Below are 25,239 nucleotides of genomic sequence, written 5' to 3'. Positions count from 1 at the left end.
TCTCTTTGGCCTATACACTCCCGTGGATGATTCCAACAAATTTAATTGTGGTGTTATATTTTTCATGCAATGACTGTGTTAACTGAATTTTGACACAGGCTGATGTTAGAAAGTGTTCCTGCTTAATGCTTAAAAATTACCATGTAAACTGAAGTGGTACAGTCCTCCATACGAGGACTGCATCAAACATTTCTAATTTTCAATAGGCTTGTCTCTCATGTTTTTACTTGAAATGTGCCTCAGTTCAGTGTAAATATTAGTTTTTGGTACAAAGCTGAGCGATGATCCAGAATGATACACTTCTGTCGTATTTGTATTCGATGATATTTGCTGTTTACATTCAGGCGATTAAAAACAACAACACATAAAACATATGATCCATACTGCCAATAAAATAAGGTGGTTTATCCCATAAAGCCGCAGCCTGTCTGCTGGAGTATTAAAGAAAATACAAATGATTTCTGCCAGTTTATTTTCAACACTCCTTCAAATCTGAAGGTGGCTTCTTCTTGCTGAGCTCAGACTTTGATGGGCGTGTGGCCCATCAAAAGAGAGAAAACAATGAACAATGTATGTGGTAAGCATTACTTTTATGTCTCAGGATGAGATTTGCAACTTTCACCATTTGCATTTCATTTGAAACGGAATCAGACTATTGGTCCACCTACCTCACAAATGTCCACACCGATTGGCTGTGGCTCTGCACAGTTTCTGCCAACCCTACCTGGAGATGTCTGGGATTAAACCTGGGACCTTTTTCATGGAAAGCAGAGATGTTCTACCACTGAATTATGAGCTCCCACCCCACACCCTGTACCAGTCTCCCCCAACCTACTGCCTATCAGGCATCAGGGAATCCAATCTCTCCCCCCCCCCCATGGCAGGCTGCCAGGAATAGATAGACAAGGAAAGCTCTTAACGACGTCTTTTATTCAATATTCACAGAGAGAGGCTTAGAAAGGCAGCCTCTTGGAGTAATGGTGTTGCTCCAAGTAATCTACACCCCTTCTCTCCTCAATCGTCAGCAGCAGCACCCACCTTACGGTGGCCGCTTAGGGCCATTTGCCTCCGAGCCCTTTACTCTCCTACTTTCAATGCTCGCCAAGTCCTGGGAGAAGGAGGGTCTGGAATGCTTTCTAGTGATAATGTGTCAGCAGCTCTGCTTCCCCCTCCTCCTTTCCCATCATTTCCCAACTTTGCTCCCCAGCTACCTCTGAGCTGTGACCTTCCGCAAACCACTGCTTATAAACCTATACTGTCTTCCTCTTCTCTGGAAGGTTCAGGAGAGGGAGGCAGTCTCCATCCTTCCTCCTCCATCCAGTCCCTGAGACTGCCCTTCCGATGTTTTGGCCTACAATTCACTAGGTTTGGGAAGTCAGCGCCATATGAATTCTGTTGATTTTAAATGTGTGAGTGTATGTTTCTTCTCGCAGAATGATGCCCCATCTTTGGAGCACCTTTCTTTGGCAGATTTGTGAGGTACCTGTATTATTTTCATTGCAGCAATACCTTTATTTGTGGTTCGAGGACCCGACCCCCGCGCCGTGGAAATGAATAGACAAGGACATGTGATATATGGTTTTTGGGCATGGAAAAGGCCACAACTTTATTGGTTACAGCAGTGAAAAGGTATTGGCTTAGGCATTGGATGTCCACCACAGGGGTTGAATCACCAGTGGGCGGAGCCTGTTGATGATAATACAACTATAAGCTCTCCCCTGATGTCACCGAGGGTCGTGCCATGGCCTCCCGCCAAGCAGGCATCGGACAGAATACACGACCGCCGGATTCCTTTAACAGAATACCCAAAATTGAAGGCTTAGGCGATAGCCTTCCAACACACACCATAATGCAATAATCCAATGCCTAACCTACCCACCAATACCACGAAAGTTGTGACGGTTGCTACGAGGCAGGCGAAAAAACCCCATGGCCTACTGCCATGTGGAAAAACTCCTACCAGGCCCCCCGACTAACCAGGGCGACCAACCTAAGGTCCATAGCAAGGCCAAGACCCTAAGCTGAAGGGAGTGGAGGGTGGGTGACTCTTGGCGAGACGAAGAGGAAAGAGGCGTGGAGAGGGCTGGCGCTCCGATTTAAAGCTCCCTGGACACGCCCCCCAGCAGCACCCGATTGGGTGCCGGTTGGTGGGCGGGCGCCAGCCAGGTAAACTAAGGAAGCAGGGGGCGGTTGCCCCCTGCTAGGGCGGAGCTCGGGCTCCTGCCCACAACCACTCCCCTCTCAGGGAGGAGAGTCCTTACCTCACCAAAGCTGTCAAATTATTCTCTTCTAATACAGTACCTTTTGTTGTTTTTTGTTTTAGTATTTATGAACTACTGATTATTGCTGCTGCTTGTCCTTGTTTTATTTGTGATTTTTTTATTTAAAAATGTAATGTTCTGATTTTCTCAGGTATGTAGGTTGGTTGTTTTATAATTATATGTTGCTTTTGAGACTATTAGTTGAAATTCATAAGTGAAACAAATCCATTTTAAGGTATCTAGGTGAGGCAAAAAATTAAGATATTCATACTAAAGGGGATTTGAAAATTAAGTTTTTTGACAAATGTGTTTTGGAAGAGACATCCACATTTGCTATAAACGTTGATGCTATTTTTGGATTCCCAGGGCTCACATTATTTATACTGCCCAGCAAATTATGATTTGTAACCTCCACCATGAAAGGTAGCCGCAACCCTTAAAAGGAGAAGTGACAGGATTCTGCCAGCAACATTTACTGACCAATACTGAAAGAGTGCGTGAATGAAATTATCTTTGCTAAGCCAAAATGGATAAAGTCAGATGGCTGAAAATGCTGCTGGTCCAACGGATTCTACATGAAGTGCTCCGTCTGGTTGATTGATTTTTTTCTAAAGTTTGGGTGCCCAGATGAATCTGAGCCAGCTATTTCTATTAATCCAGCGCATTTCCCTCCCTACCACTTAACTGAGATAACTGACCACAAAGTCAAGTTCTGCATATCTTTGGTGCACGTTGGATATCTCAATCTTTTCTGTTGACCGTTAGGGAGCTTTCTTCCTGAGATTGCAATTACAATACAGTTATCCTTGATTTTTTGCCAAGGGGGCAAAAGTCTTTGTGTGCAGATGGCAGTAACTGGTGGTTGGCAGCGAAGATGATGAATGAGATTTATTCCTGGCACAGTGCAGCAGGTTTGGCAACATCACCATGGCAAACTATTCATTAGCTGGTTGTTTGTCTTCTTCTAAAGGTTGAAAAGGCACTTTTTCTGCAGTGTGTTGTCATAAGAACTCTCTTTGCCATCCTCCAGCCACCTGGACTAAGTAGGCTAATTGTGTTGCAGAGGCAGCTCTTCCAGCCTCAATATCTTCGAGTTTAACACATATCAAGACCCATTTTGGGGCTTCTAAAACTGCTTTCCATGAACATACCAGGCGGTATTTGTAGAGGCATTGGGTGCCTGCAGTTAGAAATATGCATATTTGCTATATCTTCCCATTGCCACACTTCTAACCCTGTTGGAGCAAAGCAGAGACATCACCTTGCCAACAAAGGTCCGTATAGTTAAAGCCATGGTTTTCCCAGTAGTCATGTACGGAAGTGAGAGCTGGACCATAAAGAAGGCTGATCGCCAAAGAATTGCTGCTTTGGAATCATGGTGTTGGAGGAGACTCTTGAGAGTCCCATGGGCTGCAAGAAGATCAAACCTATCCATTCTGAAGAAAATCAGCCCTGAGTGCTCACTGGAAGGGCAGATCCTGAAGCTGAGGCTCCAATACTTTGGTTACCTCATGAGAAGAGAAGACTCCCTGGAAAAGACCCTGATGTTGGGAAACAAGGAGAAGGGGACGACAGTGGACGAGATGGCTGGACAGTGTTCTCGAAGCTACCAGCATGAGTTTGACCAAACTGCGGGAGGCAGTGGAAGATAGAAGTGCCTGGCGTGCTCTGGTCCATGGGGTCACGAAGAGTCAGACATGACTAAACGACTAAACAACAACAATGTGATAATTCATAAAGCACAAAAGCAATCCCCCATGTTCTCCTGTTATGTGGCATTGTTGCCTATTTATTGTTGCAGCACTTAGCCAAAAATGCCTTCCTACTTATGCAGCCCTGTTTGCAAGCTGCAAAAGTGGGGTGGCATTTTCAGGGTTTTGAGGTGAGGGTGGAGGAAGGCAAATACTTAAAATAGTTATAGTTGGGAGAATGGGGCTTTTGTGAACACAAGTGGTGGCTGTGGCTCTCCCCCCTTCACTTTTTAAAGTTAGTTGCTCTAGTATCAGAAGCAGTGATGGAGCTATGATCAGCAGCCTTGCGGACTGCCATATCCCTGCACGATGCCTCTGATTCATCATAATGTAGCATTATTTTAGTGATATTGGGATGAAGAGAAGACGGTGACCGCTGTCTTTTCTTCCCTCAATGCTACTAGAATGACAAAAAAAAAAAAAAAAAAGGTTGGTGAAGCTTTGAAAAGCATCTATGTAAAACAATTTATGATAATAGTTTTTCTTTTAATCTGTAAGTTGCCTTTTCTGCCAAGCAATTAACAAAATAAAAGTAATTTCCCGCAGTTAATAAATTTCTTTTAAAATGTGCTGAATCTTGTATATCTATATCTATATCTATCTATCTATCATCTATCTATCTATCTATCTATCTATCTATCTATCTATCTATCATCTATCTATCTGTCTATCATCTATCTATGAGAAATGGAAGCTGTCTTTATATGTGAAATATACTTATTGAGATGGCTGTTCCATGGAAGCATTGTACAACATCTTGCTGCATGAATCAGAGTTATCACATGAAGATTTACTGTACCATTTGAAGTGACCCCTAGAAGCTGCTTGCTGTGTTGTTGGATTTTCTCCACTCAGTCGTAGAAATCCATATGGTAGACTGCTCACATTTTACATCTATTTTTCATGCATAATGGGGTAGGCACAAAAGCCTGAAATGCTAGAGACTATTTGAACTGGCTTCTGTACAAGATCCATAAGCTCTAAGGCACGGGTGTCAAACACAAGGCCCGCGGGCCGAATCCGGCCCGCCAGACCTCGTCATGTGGCCCGTGTAGTCTGGTCTATATATATATCTGTGAGGGAAGCTTGGGCTGCGGTGCGCGCGCAGGGCGCCTCGGGTCCCTTCTGCGCAGGGGCAGGCGCAGGCCTCCCCCTCCTCCAGCTACCTAGCTGAGACTTATTTGACACGGCGAGGGCGGGGTTGGATATGGGAGGCCGCTGCTGCTGCTCGCAACTTCTTTTCGGGCTCGCCGGGGTGAAATAAGTCCTGGCGGGAGTGCAGCGCGCCTGCGCGAGGTGGAACGCGGAGAAGGGCAGAGCCGGCTTCGCGTGCGTTGGAGAGAGGGAGACCGAGAGCGCGCTTGTGTTTCGGGAGCGCGCCCTGTGAATACTCGGGGCGGCGTGCTTTTGCTTTGCTTTTCTTTATTTATTTCTTTAGGCGCGTTTCCGCGCTGCCCAATGAACAGCATCCTCCGCCTCTGGGGATTCGTGATTCAAAAGCAAATTCGATACGCAAGTGCATGTTTTGTAAATAACGTCAGGCGCGGCTTCCGCAGGGTGTGCGTTGCAAAAATTTATATATGGGGGGAAAGCTGATAAGGAATTGGTTTATTTTTTAGGGTATTTACACATCATGCAATTTTTCCCTCAATGTTATTACAGGGTCCGGCCATCAGTTCCCACCCTCCTCAAAGGTTTAGGGTAGGTAGCAAAGGGGGGGAAATCCAAACAAATGCTCGATTAAAAATTGGGGAATGAGAAAAATTAAAACCTGCACATCTTGTGTAACTTAAACACCAAGCCAAGCAGGAAACAATTTTTATGTTCATATATGTATTCAAATGAAATCAAGGTGTAGTGTTCCATGAGCCAGAAGCTTTGCATTACTTAATCCAGCTGTTAAAGGTGTCATGGGCTTTGAAGACACTCGAACTCGAACCAGCCCTTTGAGGGTGACCAAACTGCTGATGCGGCCCCCGGTGAATTTGAGTTTGACACCCCTGCTCTAAGGCCTCGTTCCCATTCCTCAACTAGCATTGATTGCTCCCCCTGCCCCAAATATATTCCAAACCCACTTTTTAAATGTTCAGTTTTGTTCTCAGATGGGGGCACACCTCTGCACACATTAACTGCAGTCTTGCCAGTACAACCAAGTCTTGAAGCTGGCAAGGCAACAATAGCTACAATCACACCAGAAATGGTAAGAAAGCTTCAGAAGAAGGAGCACAACAAACCACATTTTATGGTGAGCTTTGAAGAACAAAATGATGAAGTGCACCCAGTCATTTTGACAGAACTTCAGAATTTGCTCATGGATGATCCCATTACCCCACATTTTTGGGGGTGGGGATCAGGATGCCAAAAATTAACTCATTACAGTTGCTGTGGTGAGTGTCCCTTCACTCTATAGCTTAAATCTGGATGTGAGAGGGGTCAAAGGATGAGAATGGCGTCTTGTCCCTGCAATTGCCTCCAAAGTTGAGCAGAACCCTGCTCTTTCCCAGGTGCAAAGTCAATGGCAAGCACAAATTTTGGCTGACCCCCTGCTTGTAACATGCCCATAACACGTAGAAGCCAATGCACAAGTTCTAGAATCCAGGGTAATTGGTTGGTACTTTGCTATATAGAGAATGGGTTGTAGCCCATTTCCATGGAAAGTGGCAGGATGAAAGAAAAACCTTGGACCCATGCTTAGATGAAGTGTGGATAAGCCCAGAATATATTTGTTCCTAAAATGTAAGCCTCAATCTTCAATGATCAATGAAATTCCCAGAGTGGCTTACGAGAGAGAGAAAAGCATCAGCAGCATATATTGTAAAAGAAATACATGTATTTGACCTTTTTTATATATTTACCAAAGAAGACTTATTTTAATTTTTTATCTGGAGTATCTATGTCCATTGGATTTTGTAGTCCACCAGAACCATGGTGACTGACTAGAACAACCGCAGACATTTAAAGATTATGCAGCAAGGCTATAAAAAACTGCATGGTCTTGCTTTTTGGAGTGACACATTGAGACAGAAGTGACATATCGAGATTGCTGAAGTGTAGAGGAAAGATAGCCTACATTTGCTTTCCATGTCAATCAGTATGGACTAAGCAAACATTCATTGTGTTTTGGGGAAAAACCAACCTGCCACAATCTGGTTATGAAATAATAACATGCTGATTCGGGCTGTGAGTTGAAAAAACATTTTAGTCACACAAGTTTTTTTATTATTGTTGTACAGTCCGTAAAATGTCGGCATTTATATTTTAAAGTGTGTGTAATAGTGAACTGATGGGAAGCCATATTAAGGCAGATAGAGACAGACATCTGCCTTATAATTAATCGATGTGGAAATTACTGTCATCATAGTGTAACCTTAAGCTTGTGTGGATATCATTGTTAACAGTTGTGTATGGGTTCTCCAAAATCCATAGAACTCAATATATTATTATTATTATTATTATTATTATTATTATTATTATTATTATTATTATTAATTTATATACCCCTTCCATGCCAAAATGGCTTCTAAGTGGTTTCATTACTTCTCTTTTTGGGATTTTAGATACTTTGGATGACTAATACGAATCGTTGTTTAATTATTGTCAGCTAATGATTGTTAAAACAGTGAGAAGAGTTGCAGAACTTGGGTTGTGGGTTGAGCTAAATTAATAATAGGGAATTATCTGGAGTGCAGGGTGGAGAGAAATATATCTAATGGGCCCATATTTTCCACGAAGGCATGGTTCCTAACTTCCATGAGAAGAGATGGATCCCTGGAACGGGGCTTTCTTAGCTTCCCGCTTAACCTGATGTGCCTCCCCCAGTTCTGTTTGTGAACTTTCCAGAACAGCAAAGGATATGACAAAGAGTTTGAAGCAGGAAGGTGAAATAGGCAAAAGTCACAGAACCCCTTCACTTCCTTGAGCGAGTTGAAATGCTTTCTGGTTCGTGCAAGATGCTGTTGGGTCCGCACATAAGATAGTGGTCTGTGCATTAGTGACTTAATAGGTTTCTTTTCATGCTATCAGTTTATCTTTTGAAGTCCAGGACATTTAGAATATACAATATTTTTTTGTTTGTATTGCCCCTCTTCCCTAATTTCCCCTTGGATACTACTTAATGTAGTATCAAGTTAAGCAAACTTTTGAACTTCTATGAATTTTATTGCATTGAAATGTAGGCATTTCTTATATGGAAAGTTGTTGTTTATTGGGAAATTTGGTTATTCACTGGTCTAATCTGTTGTTTAGATTATTCACTGATCTAATCTAATCTATTGAAATGCACTTCCGCACCATCATCCTTTGAAATGCATTCATAAATTTAATTGACCATTCTGTTTAATTTGATTATGTTGGCATGAAAACCTAAAGACGTCCCATTCATTCTCACTAATGGCTAAAGAATGAGAAATCTGCAGCCTTTAAAGTTTTTGTTTCAGCACTAATTTGTTTTCAAAGTGTTTTACAACAAACTAAATATATTAAATAGCTTGCATTTCAGGTGCCCGTTGGTGCATATAGGTGGTGCTTGATTTCTGCTTAGAAGGTGGAATGTGGCATCTCTAGGGAGCCAGTTGTGCTGTGTAAAAACTATTAAATAGAATTGTGTGGAAGCAAACAAAGTCTTAAGAATCAGTGAGACAACCCAGAATGTAAATAAGAATTTCAGAGAGAAGGGGAAGTAGGGCCAAAGCTCACTAAGGTTTACATGCTTACCATATTCAGCTTACAAGCGTCTGAATATAGAATTGTACTATAAGAATAGAAAGGGACCAAGATTTACATTTCTGCTAATTCTTTACTGTCCTGTTTGCTGAGATTTATTGTTTGACGACATAAATTTACAGGCTTGTGAATGAGCATCCAACTTGATGGCTGCTTTTGTTTCTATTTGTGCCTATGAATACATGAAATTTCCTTATACAGTGGTACCTCGGGTTAAGAACTTAATTTGTTCTGGAGGTCCGTTCTTAACCTGAAACTGTTCTTAACCTGAAGCTCCACTTTAGCTAATGGTGCCTCCCACTGCCACCGTGTTGCCGTAGCGCGATTTCTGTTCTTAACCCGAGGTACTATTTCTGGGTTAGCGGAGTCTGTAACCTGAAGCGTCTGTAACCTGAAGCATCTGTAACCCAAGGTACCACTGTACTGTTAGTCTGTCTACTCCAGTACTTTGACAGGCAGTTGCTCTGTAAGGCTGAGATAGAGGTGTTTCCAGCCCCACAGCCTATAATCCTTTTAAGTGGAGATGTGGGGAACTGAATATAGAACCTTTGCTCTACCAATCATGTTCTGTCTATTGAGCTATTGATCTTTCTCTGATTCACAGCCTCTCCCCAAAAGCCAGCAACTTGTGGTCATCACACAGTTTTCTAAAAGTGATAATGACCAGCCATAGCAATAGAAAGCACTGCATGATCTACGCATAAAACAAGGCTGAGATTAAGGAGACCTGCTTGTTAGTAACTGAAATATGAAGGCCAGTATCCTTGACTATTCCTTCCAGTCTCAAGAGTTAAGTTTCGTTCTACCTTATTGTAATTCTGCCTTCCAGAAGAATAAGAGTTACAATTTGCCCGAGTTTTCTGCAGCACAGTTTTTGTGGTAATTATTAACCACACAGCTTATACAACAGGGTTGCCTTTTTGTGGCAAATGCTAATCCATTGAAAGCTCCAAAGCACTCCATCCGTCCGCAGCTCAGTTCATGACCACCAAAGTCCATTTGAAAGCCCATGTTGTGTATGGGGGTTATCCTTCAGTTTTTTATTAGCAAGTGTAATGGGGCAGAGTGGTGCGGGAGAAGAAAAACTTGTGGTTGTTGTCGTCATCATCATTTAAACAAGAATCAATGGCAGACTGACATTATCAATAAGAATATTCCATCAATCCTGTTTTAAATTAATGGTCCAAATTGGTGTCTAGACGAAAGTTCAAATGAAGAAAGGGCAGTGAGATCATAAAGCCTTGTGTTATGTACTGAAGTTCTCACCCTGGGCCAGCAGGGGGATACTGTAGATAGTTTTACTCAGGTCCACATATGCAAATAAGGGATCTAAAGTGACGCTCAATGATTGGATAGTTACAGAAAGTTGTTACAGTTACGTTGTACTGGAGCTCTATATAAGCAGGCTGGCTGAACCCTTCAGTTCAGTTCTGTTCTGACCTGTGAATAAACAAGAGCTGTTTGGAGAATCGCTGTGCCGTCTGATATGTTCACCCACAACTTAACACCTTGCAATATAAATCTTTTTGCCACTATAAAGTCAGGGACTGGGCAGAGGAGGAATGGTGGAGACTGCCTCCACAACCTGACCCTTTCAGGGAGGAGCAAGAGGAAGACAGTATAGATTCACAACAGTGGTTTGCAGGAGGTCACAGCTCATGGGCAAATGAGGGGGAAAGTTGGGAAATAATAGGAGAGGAGGAGGAAGCGAGGCGACTGCTGATAGACACAGTGTCATTGGAAAGCTTTCCAGACCCCACCCACCAGAACCTGGCGAGCCTTGAAAGTAGGAGAACAAAGAGCTCAAAGACAGAGGGCATGTAGCAGCACCCGCAGAGATGATGAGAATGACGAATAAGGAAGTGGGAGAGAAGGGGGGTGGAATTCACTTAGGACAATGCCATTACCCAAGAGCCTGGGTTCTATCGTCTCTCTCTGTAAACACTGAATTAAAAAAAAGGACAGTAAGAAACCTTTCCTTGTCTTTATACTTTCCTGGGCAACCAGCCAGGAGCCGCTGACAGCATCCTGACACATAAGGGCTCTCAGAATCCACTTAAGTTGTCCATCTGTTTGTCCCCACCACAGGTATATAGTTTAAGAGTGCATGGACATCCATGCAAGGGTGTGTGTGTATGTGTATCTGGGGCACCTTAAGGATGCTGTTAGGTGTCTGCTTTTGACAGTAGAGAATTACTATCAGGCATGTGCCTGCTTTGGCTGGGGTGTGTGAGAGAACAGGATGCTGGACTAGATGGGTCATTGGCCTGATCCAGCAGTCTCTTCATATGTTCTGGAATAGGCATTTTCAACTTTACATTACCAACATCTTTGTGAATCAAACAATACCTTCTTGCTGAGGTGCCATGAAGTATAGCATACTCTAAACATCCACTTTTGTTGGGTCAATCTCATTTTTAAATTTAAAGAAACCCTGCATATGGATGCTAAAGGAACTTTCCATTGATGGAGATTAATGGAACACTCTAACTCTCTGTTTCCATTCACCTCTAAGTTCCTGAACATTCAATTTACAGCATTCCAATAAACATTTATAAACAGCTATTAATGGGTTTAGTTTTCTGCAAATATCCATTTATTTCCTCCAGCAGCACAGGAGATGCTGAGGCACTCAAAGCTAACAGTCCAAAAATAGACTCTAAAACTGCTCTAGTTGAAGACGCTAGCATTCAGCAGTAGTGGATAAGTGGTACCTAAACTGCAAAACTGCAAATGGTAAAAATTCTCCATCTGATCCTATTAACTGATCTAATGTATAAATCCCACCATCAACCCATGTCTTCCCCAAAAAGGGCTGTGTCTCTATTTTCGGGTCTTGATTACTCAATAAAGTTAAATTATCATGAGCATGTTAATCAAAATGTAACTGACAAGACATGATATGTCAAGTCCGTGTTGCGGAAACAAAATGTTAGTATATTCTATTTTAGAAATGTTGTTAGCTGGACTTCAAATTCAAGTTCTGAGACTGGCCAAGTCCTAAACTCTGCCAGCCTGTTTGAAGAAATAATGTTGTTTTCAGGTCCTTCCATAATGATATTCCATCCTGAATATTCTGCATCCATCATGCTTCCCAAGAAACTGGCTGTCCTTCTTCCTTATATTGTTTAAAAGAGAAGTTAGCATCTGTTAGTTTGTTTGTTTCGCAGAAATACTGGATCCCTGAACTGGAAGCTTTTTCCAGTAAGCTACCAATTCCTTTCAGTTGGTATATCATGGTATTCTGTGTCATTAACATTCACCTTGAACTAGAGACAATATTGATACTGTCTGAATATGTTTGATTTTCCACTCTCGGCATTGTTCATCATATTGAACGTGCATCCCATAAGTCTAATACAGAACAAAATAATACTTGGCCTAGCAAAGCATCATCTGCAACAAAATATTTCAAAACTGTTATTGCGAGAAAACTTTTTTTTTAATCGATGGATAGCAAACAGAGGTTTTACATCTCTCCAGCAAGAAGCTTATTGGCATGTGAAGAATTTGCACTGCCTCCCCACTCATTTCCCAAAATACGTGGTCAGTTGAGTAAGGCAGACACACAGATGATAAATTTTCACATGAAAGATGGTAAACATGTAAAAGTAACAGGATTGGTGGGACTGCACCAGAGAGCCTTATTGGGTAGTGTGATTAGACTCTGCCCAGGGAGGCCTGTCTTATTACAGTGGTACCTTGGTAGTCGAACTGCTTAGTTGTCAAACAAATTGGTTCCCAAATGTCACAAACCTGGAAGTGAGTGTTCTGGTTTAAGAACGTTCTTTCGAAGCCGAACATCTGGTGCTGCTTCTGCACCTTGGTTTTTGAACCGTTCCTTGTGCCTGATGATGATAATGATGAACTTCCTGTTTCAGAAAGCTTTGGGGTTACTTGGTTGACTTCTCACTGCCTTTATTCTGTTTTGGTTTACAGCTTATAGTTTTTGCGGCCTGCTGTTTTTAATCTCATCTTTTTTGTTGTCCGTTATATGTTATTTTACAATGCTTTCGTTATACTTTTTGTGTGTATTGTTAGTTGCCTTGAGCAAAATGCATTTGGAAAGCTGGGTTATATTTTAAATAATATTTTAAGAAATTAAATGTGTCTTTACAGGCTGACACACTTATCCCCCCCCCCTTTGAAAAACACATGTGCCGACATTTTCCAGAATGAAATGTTTTCTGTGGTACTTCTTGAAATGACTCCAGTTCTTAGACTATAAGGAAATATGTTTGCAGTACATTCATCTGCATTAGAGCTGAAATTTGCAGCTAAGACGGGGCCACCAATAATAAGATGGAATAGTATGCCTGGGGGAACCCCAAAGTTGACAAAGTACAAGAAATCTGTAAGGTGGGGGGGAACCCTAAGGCAGAGCTTTCCAAACTTTTCAAGTTGGTGACATACTTTTTGGACATGCATCATTTCGCAACACAGTAATTCAGTTTTACTAGCAAACCGGAGGTTAAACTAACCCCTTTGCACCCCTAGGAGGAATGCGAGGAGTCTTCACGCGACACACCTACACACTGCGGCTGGCACACTAACGTGTCGCAACACACAGTTTGGAAAGCTCTGCCCTAAGGGAACACCTTACCCTCCACACACACACACACACACACACACACACACCTCAATCGAATGAAGGGTTGGAATGGAGTTGCTTGGAAAAGGGCATGGATGGCTGTCTAGAACCCTAAGCAGGATCACTCCACACTGCCAACATTCTTCTGCAGGTAACACTTATTCTCTGAACGCTATTCTTCTGATCATATTGTCCTCTCTGCCTGCAGCCAGCCCAATGAGGCCAAACATACAATGTTCCTTCCCCAAAATAGCTGTTGTGTTCTGAGCAATAAGGAATTATAAGGTATCTCAGCCTAGGAAGCAAGATAAGTCCTTCCCTTAGCACAGAAGACCTTTCCGACGACACCTACAGTGCAGACGGCCTCTTAAGTTGATGCGTTTCTGCTTTTAAAGAAATTGTGCAAAGTAAATAAATGAATGTCATCACCGCTGTCAACATCTTGTTTCCACAGCTCATCATGTTAAAACTGGAACTTGTGAAGTGGTGGCTCTCCACCGATGTTGTAATAAGAACAAGATAGAAGAAAGATCGCAGACAGTCAAGTGCTCCTGCTTCCCCGGGCAGGTAGCAGGTACCACTCGAGCAGCTCCTTCTTGTGTTGATGGTGCGGCACATTCTGTGGTTTGTTCTTCCCTCTCCAGTCATGCTCTGCCGAGTTCTTTAAGCGATTGCCTTTCATTTAATCCTGCCAATATTTATAGTGATAAGGAGGATATTGAGAGTTCTTTGGAGGTATATATATATATATATATATACCCAAGGTGAACGATAGCTGGAGATTTGAAAGTGAATTACCAAGCCTGGCTGTGAAATGAAACCTCTAGGGACTTGATGTAAAACTCCGAGCACCCATACGGTTGTATCAAGTTCGCTCATTTTATTATCTGCTGCTAAAGCTACATCAGCGTATTTGCTCCATGAGCTGCTGTTTCACATTTCCTTTATATTATTTTCGCCACAAAGAAGAAAAATCAAGGCAAAGAGTGATGCCATCTCTCTCTTTTTTTTAAGGAAGTCATTTTAACATGAGAGCAGCACAAAGAAATAAATGTTTTCTTTACATTCAGTAGAGAGAGTTTCAGATGGTCCATGTGCCTTTGCCTGTTGCATGTCACATGCTCTGCAAAAAGCTTGTGTTTTCGTGGCGCTACGATGTCAGCTATCGCAGAAACAGTAACTATGTCATCTTTTGAGAATATATTTCTTCCAGACACATTAGACCTGAATGTTCAAGGGTTAGGAAATATAGGCTGAAAGCAGAGATTGTAATGAATCTTTTAACATGAGAGCAGCTCAATGAAACTGGAGAAATGCGAATTCTGAAAGACATTTAAATAGATGTGAGAGGCTTTTAAGCCGTTCCAGAGAGAGACATGTTGAAAATAAGTCAAACATTTCATGATACCGGGTCAGTTTTCTGCCCCCTTATTGGTTAATGTCATTCTGATTGCTGTTCAAATTCACATATATGCAATTTTCATTTTGATTTTGTTATGCAGATATTTATTTATTGTTAAAACAATGCAGATCATAGTTGACATTTATGACTTTGCTAATATTGCCCTGACAATATTTCCATGGAATAAGTTAAAAATAGCACCAATATATTAAAAACAACAGCATGCCTTTCTTCTTCTTCTACTTCTCTAGCTTCAATAGTGGAACAAAAATGGTGGTGCCACATGCAGCCATGTCTTGAAGGGGAAGAATGCAAAGTCCTTCCAGATCGAAAAGGATGGAGTTGTTCTTCTGGCAATAAAGTGAAAACAACAAGGGTAAGTACCTTGACACCTGTCTGGCAGCTCTTGCATTACCAGTAAAGAGGACAGAGATCTGAATATAAAATGCATCTGTAACCTGACTTCAACTCAGTCCAATTCAGTATGTCTCGGGGTCAGGAACGATGGGAGCTGTAGTCTTAGTATTTTATGGCAGGCACCATTTTGGCTACGCCTGATATATATGCATTTAGAATTAATGATGAAATTAAATACGAGCACCATATTTGGGAAGACCAGGTGAGACTGGTGCACCTGCTCAGTCAGCTGTCCAGTTGTCAACTTTTGATGGGCAACTTCAACACCCCTGCTCTCGCTTCTTACAGCTCTTATGTTACCTGTCTGAAATTAAACCCAGAACTCTACAAATCCTAAAAGGCATTCTGATTTAATATCAGCTCATTTTCCACCGATTAATCCATATCACTAACTTTTTTTAGAAAAAGGTTTTCCAATAGATTCCTGTTGCTCCTCTCCCCTGCCACGTCAGTTCAAATTAAATTTTGGGGGGTGGAAGAAGTAAACCATGCATTTCATGTGGCTAGAACAGCTTATGATAGAAATTCCTTTGTCTCTATTCAATTAATTTATCAAATGCAAATCCATTCAAGGCTTCTTCCGCAATAAATAGCATATAAAACATAGATCCTCTAGATTTTTAAAATAACTTCACCCACAATCTTCAGAAATCCTAATTCAAACCCAGAACAAGTGATTTGGAAATTGCACTAAGAGTCAGCAATATATCAAATACGAATAACCTGTTTTGGCTTGTAAAAAGAAGATAATCCATAGATGTTCATGTATAACATAAGAATAACTCTAGTCAAAGGACCTGTTTGTCCTTGGTTCCATAGTCCCCAAAGAGCTAAAGTTCATAAATATATTTTAAGATCTTGTTGATCTCATGCTTCAAATCTGAAAGAATTTAATAGGGATCTGCATAAAGAATCAATACTGCAGTACAAGAATAGTGCCTTATACCTTCCTTTTGATTAGAGTCTCTTTTGTTTCACAGATGTTTTGGTGTTGTGCGACAGAATAGCAGTATTCAAAGGCAATGGACATTTAGACTGATTTAAATGCAGATGTGCTTCTGTGAAGGACTTATCAAAAGAAACAGAAAGGACTAGATTAAAGGCGCCCTAGCCGCCCCGAAAGACATTCCTGTGCTGTGGCATTTGAAAGCATTGCGTATCTGGTTTTCATACGACAGGCAGCACCCAAAATTAAGTTGATGATGATGATGATGATGATGATGATAATAATAATAATAATAATAATAATAATAATAATAATAATAATTTATTATTTTTACCCCGCCCATCTGGCTGAGTTTCCCCAGCCACTCTGGGCGGCCCCCAATCAAGTGTTAAAAACAGTACAGCGTTAAATATTAAAAACTTCCCTGAACAGGGCTGCCTTCAGATGTCTTTTAAAGATAAGATAGCTGCTTATTTCCTTCACATCTGAAGGGAGGGTGTTCCACAGGGTGGGTGCCACTACCGAGAAGGCCCTCTGTCTGGTTCCCTGTAACCTCACTTCTCACAATGAGGGAACCACCAGAAGGCCTTCAGCGCTGGATCTCAGTGTCCGGGCTGAACGATGGGGGTGGGGATGCTCCTTCAGGTATACAGGACCGAGGCCATTTAGGGCTTTAAAGGTCAGCACCAACACTTGGAATTGTGTTCGGAAACATACTGGGAGCCAATGCACTCCAATGTTGATGGGCAACATAAGATGCACTCCACCATGTCTACTAGCCACATTTTATTTTTGTCCTTATTTTTAGCTATATTTTTAATGAGAGAGAGAAGAAGGGGCAAGTCAGAAAGATGGCATTGACAGTGGCCAGAGATAACGAAAAGCTGGAGGCAAAGACAGTGGGTGAGCAAGAGAAGCAGGAAAACAGACGTACAAGTAGATAGTTAAAGAAAAATGAAGAACACCCCAGTCCCGTGTAGAACGTTGCAGTTAAAGGCTGGCCCCTATCTAAAATGTTGGCTCCTGTGCTTTCTAAGCAGCTGCTTTAGAACACAGCAGTTTATAAGAGCATTTACTCGTTAAACAGTGATCCTGTTTGGACATGGGGATGTGTTACCAATTTAAAAAGTGTACAACTCACAAGCCAGGTAACAAAGGACAGTTAAACTTAACAATGCACTGTAAATGGTTGCCTCTGTTATATGAAACTGAAACCACACCGGCACTTACAAACCAATATCGCACTTTGGAAAGCATGTCAGATGTTTCAAAAGTGCTAAGCAGCATGGAGGTCTCATTCTCTCAATGCAATGATAACTCCCCAAAATGCTTATTTGCTCTTGGCCACAAGGTTTGCAAAAGTACAAAAAATATATATGTAGGGAAACCCCACACACAAGTTGGGTCAATTGGAGGATCCTCAAAATAGCCTGGTAAGGACTAAGAACGCTCAGTGTCTATGGAACTCTGATTGACAGTTGGAAGGAGGGAATGGAAAACTCTGGAGGGGGAACGGAATCGAGTATGGTATAGAAGGGTACAGCTGAGTGACAGAAAAAGTGAGTGGGAGCATTCCACATTGTTCCATTTTGTAGATCTTGGACGATTTCCTAGTTTTCTAGTACTAGTTTTCTAGTTATTCTAGTCTTCTGCACACATCTAGGGAATACGTTCTATTGAACTCAGTCAACTTTGAATTTTGGCACAACTTGCCAAGGAAGAATTTACATATCAGAATCATCTAGTAAGGCCAACCACTGCAAGCACTTGATTTCTCACTTGACTGTAGCATTGTCTTGGGAAACAATGTTCATAATACCCCTTTACCATTGAGACTGTATAAGTGTATAAGCTAGAGCAGGGGGAAATCAGCAAGTCATAATCACAATTAGCTGAGCCTCCTCAACTAATTAGGGTGGGTTTTCCCCCTTTTGTAAATAGGAAACATATCAGCATAGGCTGAGGAGATGTCATGCAGGCTGTTATTTTATGGTGCATGTATATGCATGTTAAATCATTGCACATGACAATCTATATGTGGGTTTCATACATTTTCATACATGTGTAAGTTTCATACATTTGTTTCATGGAGAGGCCTTTATACTTCTTGGATCAGTTGTCCCGTAGTTTCTGTCCCGATTCACAGCAGGTTTCCAAGACAGTCAAAGATGGGGTTCTTTACCTGAAAATGCCAGGGATCATCCTAAGAATGTCTATATGTAAGTGAGTACTCTACCCTGAGTGATGGTTTTTCTTCTGTGGGAAAATCCCAAGAAGGAGGAACAGAGACACATTGCTCAGTGACTAAATCTGTATGTTCATTTCTGCAAACTGCATCTAATGGTTAGTTCCATACAAGATGGGTTTAATGAACGGAACCAATGCAAGATGCCTACTTATATATTGTGAGGACCATGGAGTTTGTAATACATTATACATTTCCAGACAAGAAGCTTTAGTTACTATACTACCAAATTATTTCAAAAGTCACTGTAGCTCAGGGAGGGAAATAGCCAAGCTCTTTTCACACGCTAAAGGATGTTAGTTATCATTCTTCTGCCCCGTCTCACATATCCTAAAACCTTTTGGATATTGATATTCAGCCAACAGAAAGAGCCAGGAGATTTGATGCGATACCTGGCCTTTCTCCAATAGCTGGAGATTGGACAATCAAAGTATAGCTCTGTGCACCTGTGTCCAAAAGGGAACCTGAAGACTACACTGTTTGTCAAAATGGTTCTGAACTGATACATCTTTAAAAAGACCATTACAGAGATGATAATAATTGATAAGATTAATGTATTCATCAGGTGCTGACAGTTGTTTCTATAGCCCTCACGATCCTGATTTGTTCTGCTAGGACTGCTTCTGTTTAGTTGACTGCCCACTGAGCAGAAAAAAATAAGGATGGATAAGGAGGAACAATACAGAAGGGTTGAAAATGAGTCCCTGGACTTAGGAGTGGAATTTATCTTGAAACCAAGGCTGGTATTAGTGTCAATGAAACAGCTATGTCAGATGATGATCCTGTCCTCCTCTGAATTACAACAGATGTATGTGCACTTTAAGCAGCTGCAAAGAAGGGTAGGAGGTGGACAGAGTAGAACTGCTGTTTGTGCCAGTAAAAAACGCCAGAAATACAGTTCTCTTGTTGTCTCCTTCCCTTTGCAACTGCTTTCTTTCTCAGCTTCTTCTCAAAAAATAGGTCTGTAGTTCTGATTAAGATAAGATTTGTTACAGTGAATCATTTATCTAGAACTCTAGTATGCAGGGAGTGCATTGCAGTGTTCCTGATAGATCCTGCAGCCCGTCTGTGGTCAGCACACTAGAAGAGCAATGAAATATTTCTCACATTCAGGGTGCAATTCTCAGCTCACTTAATCTGGAATAGTAGTTCTTAACTTCAAGGCAGAACACACCAGTAAGAGTAAGTTGAAGATTACTAAAGGTTTTATTTCTAGAATGTTGTTTAAGACTGCAGTTTCATGTTCATTTATTGGGGGTTGACCTCAATACATTTATTTACACTAGTGGCCAAAATTGTGGAATCCTTTTGGAAAAAGTGTGTTTCCGAGGTTTGATGGCTCATAGCACCACTTCCTTATGGAGTAATACCATAACATTATATATGAATGGAAAGAAAATTTGATGAAGGATGTAATGCAACAAAGTTTGTTCAATTATTTGTATTCTATAAAAAGTTATAGCCAAATACCCAGAAAAAGGAAGCACATTTTGCTTAGGTTGATATGCAGTAGATTTCCTTCATTTCAATGTAGCCAATGAGCATGAGTGTTTTTAGAGAGCCAATCAGGTGTTATGAGACATCAAACCTCAGAAATACACTTTTCCCAAAAGTTTTCCACAATTTTGGCCACTAGTGTACTGTATTGACCTCAGTGGGACTTTCTTCCAAGCAGACATGATAGGATTTTGCTGATAGAATGATTTTTTATCCATTTCCTTTTCTTTCTTTCTTTCTTTCTTTCTTTCTTTCTTTCTTTCTTTCTTTCTTTTTTTGCTCCTAAAGATGCTCAAGAGTCAACTAGAGGTGGAAACAAAATTATATTAAAGCCAAAGATTCAAACAGAGACAAAGCATGTGCAAGATGAACAGGGATTTGGAGGTAGTCACAGTCAGAATCTGTAGCAGCAATTTGTAGATAATATTCTGTTGCACAAGTGGTGGGTCTGAAGGTAGGACAAAAAACTGTCGAATGTGGGAGTGCAGTACAGCCAGTTTAGAGTTGCTAGCTGGAGCCATAATAAGGCTATAGGAGCTTTTTGGAATGAATAGCTGTTCCATCTGCCAGAGTAGTTCTATGGTTGAGCAGGCAGGATTCCTGCCTAATCCGCAAGGGGATCTAGTTTCTTGGCCTGCCTCAGCCTTCCTGAAAGTCTGCCATGCCACTTGAACGAGCAGCTCGCTAGAACACGAATGGGTTAGGAAAAAGTAATGTATTAAAACTTGATTCATCCAAATCTCATGCTTTAAAAAACAAATTTAATTTTCAAATTACAAAAAACCCTAATACATTAAGCAACATTTCATTATCCAATGCTACCTTAAGCACTCATTTAAAACATAACCAATCACTGTACATATACATGTGTATGAATGATTGATTTTTACCAGGGCTTTTACTTACTATGCTTTTTAAGCATATTTCAAAGGGAAAAAATGCATGGAAAGCTTGACTGATAGCTGTCCTTTCCTTCATTTTTTAAAAAAATGCAATTCTTTGTCATCACTTGTGCATCAACATCTGCTGATCTGTAGAAATAAACGCTCAGCAAGATATTACTCACAATAGCTAGGTTTAATATAAACCCCAGTATGAAGAATGTTTCATTTCCCCCAGTGGTCAGTCCAGAATTGTGACATTTTCATTAGTCCTAATAAAGGTATTGATGTATCATGAGTTTCGTAAATAGGACAGTTTAGAAATGTTTTCGCCTTTCAGTGTAGGATCAGCCTTTTATTCATCCCCCCGCCCCCGATTATATTTTATTAAGTTTTAACATTTTTAACATATACAGTCAAAATACAAATTTCTCTTTCTTTTTAACTGCTTCCCACTCCTTTTTTCGTGGAGTTGTTTCTCCCCTTCTGCTACACCCTATCTTCTATCTTATCAAATCATCATCACAATACTATGATCTAATTACTTCTGTTGTTCATAGCTCAAATCCTGCTTGCCAGTTCATCATACTATAACATTTCTTCGAATGCTTCAAAAAAGGCATCCGTCCTTCCATAAAACACCTTCATTTGTTTGCCTTCTCCTTCTTGCCTCTTTCTAATCTAGTGTTTCCATTTCCTGCACATTTAATAGGTGTGTAGAAGAGGGGATTTCGCCAGATGTAGCTGGCATGACAAGCTGCAACTGCTGGAATTTCTTCTTCAACACGTCTATTCAACATGCAGGAGCCCCGTACCCTTCTACAACTTTCTACTCTAATACTTCGAGAAAAACCGATTTGCACCTGAATCCTTACAACCAACCCAAAGAGCAAAACAGCTTCCAGGTGTTCTGGCTCTCCGCATTGCTTCATGGCCCTTATCCTTTCACGATTTATCTGCTCTATATAGCATGCTTGTGATCTGTCACAATCTTTCCTACTTACATCTGTGAGTTAGGGCCACTGAGTGCTATTTATTTAGCACTAAAGCATGTGAATGGCTCTACAAGACCTAGATAAGGCCCAATTATTTCTCCAAAGCGCTTACATAAAACAAGAATTAATCACAGGCCTGGGAATGATCAGAGGGCAAGAAAGCGGGGATTGTGATTAAAGTTGTAGAGCTACTTGCTTATACTCCTGCACACCATGGCAGGTTTTTAATGTCCGATTATTTAACATATAGTACACTTCAAGTTAAATCTAATTCAAAATGCAAGGCATACATATTTCTTCCTGATAGGCTAGGGATATGTGATTCTGATTAAAACATATGAGTTTCCCTTCAGCAATTTGGTTTTCATCTGTTATTTTACCAGAACTATGTGCTTGCAACTATGCACTTGCAAGATGTTTAGAGAATGGAAAAGGCTGACAGTAGTAAGTGAAACAGCAACATGGAATGCTTCATTCAAGGCTATGGAACACGTACCAGTTTTGAATGCACCTTGGCAATATTCTCAAATATCATATTGATGGCTCTTCAGCACTATTCCTTGGGAAATCACTGTATAGTACATAGAACCCTTTGTGAAAATTAGTGTCTTCCTACATCACACTTATACTTTTGGTAACTGATAACCCACACAGTAAAAATTATACTTCAGTTAATTTCAGAAAGGGCATTTTCATTAAGCACAAATTCATCCAGCCTTCCATTATGAAGTCTGGTATTAGCATCTAATGAACCTAAACATCATAATGTTTTCCTGGAAGGCAAAGGCAAATATTTCTATAGCAGATAATTAAATGGAAATATAGACATACATCTCCTTACACATATCTTTATTTTCTTTGCAAGTGAACTATTTCACCATTTTAGCATGGAAGGATTGGGAGTCTCAGGAGATTTCTCCTATGGTGTTTTCCTACAGTGATGTCCGCCACTACGTCCTAAAAGTTTAATGGTCCCATTTTAAAGAGTGTAGAAATCTCCACTGCTGTCTCTAGGTCAATGGTTCTCAAAGGGTGTAGAGTACCACACTGATGTGTGGTGGCAAGTGTGGCAGGAAGGTTCAAGGGCAACCAAAATAACTTTTAAATATTTCAGTGTATTATAGTATCAGAACATTTTTTTTTCAAAAATGGGGGGGGGGGAGAAATGGGGAATCTGGAGCCTAATCTGGTTTATTGTGGACTGACATTAGTTCTTTTGAGGTTGTTTTTTTAGTCACACCCAAATTTACATAATAAACAATGACATCAGATATTTCTAACATTTTCTTATAAGGACTGTTACTCTATCTGGAGTTCATCTGAAAGATATCTGTGCACATAGCGGCCACAATCTGGAAAGCTCTATGCGCAGATGGGCCCCTTTGTTAGTTCACGAAGGCCAGGTATTGTGAGCAGATTCCCTTCCATTTTGGACAATGGGAAAATCCCAGCTGTGGTCGTAGCGCTTGCACCCTGGATCTCAGCCATTCTGTTTTTGAAGCATTTATCCCGTGGTCGTGAATTGCAGGCGTTGCATTAAGAGACATAGGAAGAAGTGTATCGCAGAGGCAGAAGTTTTGTTTTGTTGTGCATGCAAGAGAGAAGGGGGTAGATTCTTGCTTAACTCCATTAATATCTCTAGCCATTATTTACGGGTTAGTTTCAGCTACTTAGAAGTAAATGCAGACTTTCCCTTTTAGTATGCTAAAGCATAAAAGACACCTGAAATGATGTGTCCAGAATAATGCAGATTGGGCCCGTCAATGGAACCAAACAAAGCAGCCCAAATGTGCATGAAATATGGGAGCGTGTCAGAGACAGGGACGACCGTTAAGCAAAGTGAGGTAGTAGATGCTTCCTCTGCTACCCTACAGCCCTCAGGTAGGGGCAGAGAGATGCTCTCCTGCAACCAGCAACTTAGGCGCATGGAACCGATAAGGTGCTATCTTGTCTCTGGGCAGCAATCTTGGGGCCACCCTGATCTGAGTCCTTATAGATTTCTGTATGAAAGTGAATAGTGGGGGGAGGGGCATGATACTAAAATGTAATTAAGCTTTTTTTTTGTTATTTACTAATTTAATTGCAAACAATGTAGTGATTGCAGGTAATGTCATCAGTGCAGTTACATGACATTCCACCAACAGCTCATTATAACTGACAGTGCCCATGTTGACCCTTAAGTAGTTCTCATTCAGTTGCATCCAACATCGCGCAAGTGTATTTCTTTTCATCCAGAGTGGGATTTCCTCTTCCTTCCTGCCCCTGTATACTCCCCACATCTGCAGAGCAGATATTGGGGGTGCAAGGGGAGGATAGAAGAAAGAGAAGTCCTGTTACAGCTGGGAAAATCTGTTCTGCTAGCAGCTGGTGGGCAGCCACAATTGGGTATCACTCACTGAGCTCAATGGGTAGTACTCCCAGGTAAGTATAGGGTTACTGCTCAGATCCATTTATTTAGGCAGATATTTAACTTTCCAGTTTAATTTTTTTTGGACTGTTGTATCAACTGCTTCTGTCTGTACTTGCTATTGTTGTATTGGGGTTTTTCATTTGATTTTAATATAGTTCTAAGCCACCCTGAACATTGTGTGCACAGTGGAACGACAGGATATAAATTTTCAGAAATACATTCCATTGCTTTCACTGGGACTTACGCTTGCTGGGTTGAATCCTGAGTCCTCTGTCCTTGCAGAAAAAGTAACGTTCATGTGGCCTTTCCCCCTCTTTTAAATATACATTGTCTTCAAACAAACTTACATTTGTTCATTGGTCAGAATTACTACAATTTAATAAATTACTTCCTTGATTTACTTCAATTTAAAGAATGTTGATCTGCCTTAGGATAATTATATTGACAATATATTTAATTAACTTCGAACATTTCTCTTTTATTCTGCAAGAAAGAAGCTATATTTTTCCACAGCATTTAAAGACACTTTAACTTTTCCTTAAAAGCAAAATGCTCTGCCACTAATCCCAGTTTTTGTCTCATACAACTCATTCTAGTGCCTGATGTGTGTTTGTTTCTTAGGCAAACGTGTAAAACCCTTCAAGAACAAGGAGATTTCTGCTGTGCCTGGTGACAATTTTTGTTTATTCCACATACACACACACACAATATTCTGGCTCCACGTTTGGGGCAATAGTTGTCATGAATCCTACTATTGGTCGGATTCTCAGGAAGGGCCAGAAGGTTCGTTGAGGAGTAAAGAGTCAAAACTTCTCCCGAAAGATGTTCCAGCCTTGCTTTGTTACTCACAGAGCAGCAGGTGTGTACAAATACAGGTTTTCATAGTTGTAGCGGTATTTAATGTATTGTACTGTTTCTCAAACTCACAGAGCACCATTTAATCACAACATTACCATTAGAAAAATTAAACATTTTTTTTTGCAAAGTATTATGGGGCGGTTTGTACGGACAATAAGTTTAAAAATAGCATTGTAGATTCATTATTGACTACAGCAGCCACATCCTTTGTGTATTTGTGTCCTCATGTGTCTGGTCAAACAAGTGTGGCTTTTGCAGAGCTT

The 25,239-nt window shown here is 40.9% G+C and overlaps 1 protein-coding gene across 4 annotated transcripts in view; it reads left to right on the top strand.

Moving 5' to 3' along the window:
- Window positions 1-25,239, top strand: part of TAFA2 (TAFA chemokine like family member 2) — a 139,599-nt gene that overhangs the window by 98,726 nt on the left and 15,634 nt on the right. For 2 of the 4 annotated variants that reach the window (XR_014502128.1, XR_014502129.1), the window contains exons 3-5: window positions 13,780-13,932; window positions 14,979-15,103; window positions 24,740-24,977. Coding sequence is in view for 2 of the 4 variants with exons in the window: in XM_083400164.1 (XP_083256290.1) it covers window positions 13,780-13,932; window positions 14,979-15,103 (278 nt within the window). In the remaining 2 variants the exon portion in view is untranslated. The remainder of the gene's footprint in view (window positions 1-13,779; window positions 13,933-14,978; window positions 15,104-24,739; window positions 24,978-25,239) is intronic. The other 2 variants (XM_083400164.1, XM_083400163.1) reach the window with 1 other exon arrangement.

The sequence above is a fragment of the Podarcis tiliguerta genome (genome assembly GCF_965153285.1).
Source record: "Podarcis tiliguerta genome assembly, chromosome: 10".
Classification (NCBI taxonomy): domain Eukaryota; kingdom Metazoa; phylum Chordata; class Lepidosauria; order Squamata; family Lacertidae; genus Podarcis; species Podarcis tiliguerta.
Note: the sequence above shows the minus strand (reverse complement) of the source record. Positions and strands in the feature narration are given on the sequence as shown.